This window comes from Colobus angolensis, unplaced genomic scaffold (genome assembly GCF_000951035.1).
Source record: "Colobus angolensis palliatus isolate OR3802 unplaced genomic scaffold, Cang.pa_1.0 Scaffold18, whole genome shotgun sequence".
Lineage (NCBI taxonomy): Eukaryota > Metazoa > Chordata > Mammalia > Primates > Cercopithecidae > Colobus > Colobus angolensis.
This window is the reverse complement of record NW_012114932.1, coordinates 7,016,395-7,019,605: the sequence shown is the minus strand read 5'-3', so window position 1 is coordinate 7,019,605 and position 3,211 is coordinate 7,016,395. Positions and strand designations below refer to the sequence as shown.

At 44.4% G+C, this 3,211-nt stretch overlaps 1 protein-coding gene across 1 annotated transcript in view; it reads right to left on the bottom strand.

The window, feature by feature from the left end:
• Positions 1–2,108, bottom strand: part of RIOK3 (RIO kinase 3) — a 26,668-nt gene extending 24,560 nt beyond the window's left edge. Inside the window, exon 1 of the mRNA XM_011939327.1 lies at positions 1,440–2,108. Within this exon, the coding sequence (XP_011794717.1) occupies positions 1,440–1,502 (63 nt within the window). The 5' untranslated portion in view covers positions 1,503–2,108. The remainder of the gene's footprint in view (positions 1–1,439) is intronic.
• Between the last annotated feature and the right edge of the window lie 1,103 nt (positions 2,109–3,211).

Genomic DNA, 3,211 nt, shown 5'->3' with positions numbered 1-3,211 from the left:
ACCTCCTCCATGTAGGCTTCTGTCACTTTGGTTTTCCAAAAGGTTAGAGAAAAAAAGGATTAATGAGAGTACTTTCAGCCTGTTTCTAATTGTTTTGCCTTTCAAAACACTGTCCTCCCAATAGACAGCATCTATAAATCCCAGAAGCATTTTTGTTGCACAATGAAAATGGAATTGTATAGTTCTGACAATGTACACTTAAATAAAAATATGACTGTTAAATATTTTATTACTGAATTAGTTTTGTAAGTGAAATTTGTTCTGAGATTAGGATGTATTCTGAATACAGTTTGTCTCATTTAACATTTTTATCAGCCTTTACCAATGCTTAACTGAAGGACTTTAACATACAAAGTATATATTTATAATACTAGTCTGTCTACTGATTTCATCCTTTTATGTCTACTAATCTTGACCTTGTAAACAAGGCTTTAAGGAAAAATATACAAAATAACATGCAGATGGTAACCACATTTGTCAATGCAGTATCTCCGATTCTTCCAACAGTTGTATGAGAACTTTTATAAAACTAACTTTCCTTTACTTAATAGCTAATTATTGACCCCTTTTCCTGTTAAGACCTAGCCTGAAGATCTAATAAGTTTTACAGGTGACCTTTTAAATGGGAACAAATATTCTGTGTTAGCATGTAAAGAACAATTATGAAGCTAAAAATGCTAGACTCCTTCACGACCTTAATTTGTGGAACAAAAAATCCCAATGGAAGCACTCCGCTCTCAAGCAGACCCTCCATAAAGTGGCAGAAAAGTATTTTCATCCATATAATCAAAGTATCATGAAAAAGACCTGCCTGGAAGCCAGAAAGCAAATGTGAAATAAAGGTCTTTAGTTTGCCATTCTATGAAAAAGTTTAAACGTCAAAACTTACGCAGATCATGAAATTCATAACCACTTTAACAGTCCGTGGCGTGCACATGAATATTAGCGTCGAGGGAGGAGGGTGCGCCTGGGTTTTATCTTTTACTACTTCAAAAACAAGAAATTTCCGAACTGGGATAACCACACTTGACAAATTAAGTAAACAGCTCCCTAAACCAACTTTCTGTCTGGCTAGCTGTGTATTCGGCTGACTCACTTGGCCCGTGAAAAACAAGATCGTGCTTGTTTCCCCTCCACTATCAGCGTGTGTAAGCCAGTACTGCTCAAATACGTGCTACGGTGACACAGAAAGTACCCTGAAGAAATAGAGAGCCTTAACCACTCAAGGTGGCATTTGGGAGATCCAGCCGCCCTCCGCTCCTCTTTCCGCTCCCTCCATCCCCACCCCGGCACCCCCGCGGCCAGTGCCCCCTTGCCAAGGTCGGCAGGGTCCCGCCCCAGAACTTCCCGAGTCGCCCACGAAGCCGCCCTTTCCGAGCCTTCCGAGAGAACCAGCCCGTGTGACCAAGGCAAGTTCTCCAGCCTCCTCTGCCACTTACCTTGCTGGGTCCCCAAGCCGCTGCCGGCCCGGGCTCAGGCGATGCCACTCCTACCAGATCCATTCGGGGATGAAGGCAGAGACAAGAACAGAGCAGAGAGGTGGCAAGATGGGAAGCAGGCTCCGCCGAGGAGACAGGCGGGGCAGGGACAATTGGCTGCTGATGCCGGAGCGGAGGTGACAGATGGCGGCGACTGCGGCGGCCGCGTCCGGAACTGGATCTCTCCTCTTCCGCCCTCTTCGCTAGGACAGTCGCTTGCAATTGGCCACACGCCCCTAGCTCCTCCTTAAGGCACCTTTCCCCGCCCTCGGGCGGGCTACTTCCGGCCGCTGACCGCCGGGCTGGGGGAAGCAAGGATTAGCTGGCTGTCGCTTGGGGTCACGTTGCCTATGTCGGGCAGGGTATGGCAAGAACTGGGTGTGGCTTCCTTTGGCCCAGGCTCTGCCCTGTCCCCGCACTGCCATCTCCTTCTTTCCTCCTTGGCACCCCGAGACTGCAGCTGGATCTAAACTAGATTAGACTGGTGGATTGTAAATAAATAAACTAGGCTTTCTCTGTTCATTCATTATTTCCTGGAGCAGTTCTAAACTGGGATGACTTGGGAGACAGAAAATGGCAGGTTTATAGAGGGAAAAGGCCTTAGAGAGGATGGTCGGAGTTTGTGGTGGTGGTTGTTGAGGGGCGGGGCGTGGAATGCGGAAAATGTGTAAAATGTGTTATGTAACAGTGAACAAAAATAAGATTGCATAATGAAAGTTTTGATTCTGTATTTTGTACAGAGATTCTAATAAAATGACCATTTAAAAGATAACTAAGCATTGCATTTCACTTGGTATATCAATGCACTCTTCAAATCTTTCATGAACTTTTTAGTCCTCAAAATTACCCTGAGAGCTAAATTCTGTCATTATCTCTATTTTACTGATATTGAAACTGAGGCACAGAGAGGTAAAGTAATTTAGTTGAGGTCACACAGATAACAAGTGGCAAAGCTAATAAGGGGTGAACCCAGACAATCGGTTTGGGAACTGGACTAGTTGTACATTATATTTCGACTATAAACAATACACTGTCTACATGTTGTATATTCAAACATACTAGAAATAGGTACTGAATAACTCTTTTCCCTAAATCTCAGTTCCGAGTCAGTATCTCTGTCCATACTTGAGAGCCCTGGGTTACTGATCTTAATGATTTCCATTAGCATGCAATCTTTGCCTCCTTTCCATTCCAGGTGAAAACATGTTCTGAATCCCCCAAACACTCCTATTGCAGTAAGGCAAACTTTAGCCATATGATAGGGTACAGACGTGTGCTTGGCAAATGTCTATATATGTGAATGTGTGTGGAAATTGTGTTCCTTCTTAGTGTTCAAAGGATTGTAATTGGAGGATAAATAGTTGAAGAAAAAAGGGTGTAACTATTAATAGAAATGGACTTCTCAATTCTGGTTAGGAAAAAATAGGAGAGGCCTGGGCGTGGTGGCGCATGCCTGTAATCCCAGCACTTTGGGAGACCAAGGCGGGTGGATCACCTGAGGTCAGGAGTTTGAGACCAGCCTGGCCAACATGGTGAAACCCCGTCTCTACCAAAAATACAAAAATCAGCCGGGTGTGGTGGCACACACTTGTAATGCCAGCTACTCAGAAGGCTGAGGCAGGAGAATCACTTAACCCTGGGAGGTGAAGGTTGCAATTAGCTGAGACCATGCCACTGCACTCCAACCTGGGCAACAGAGCAAGACTCCGTCTCAAAAAAAAAAAAAAAAAAAA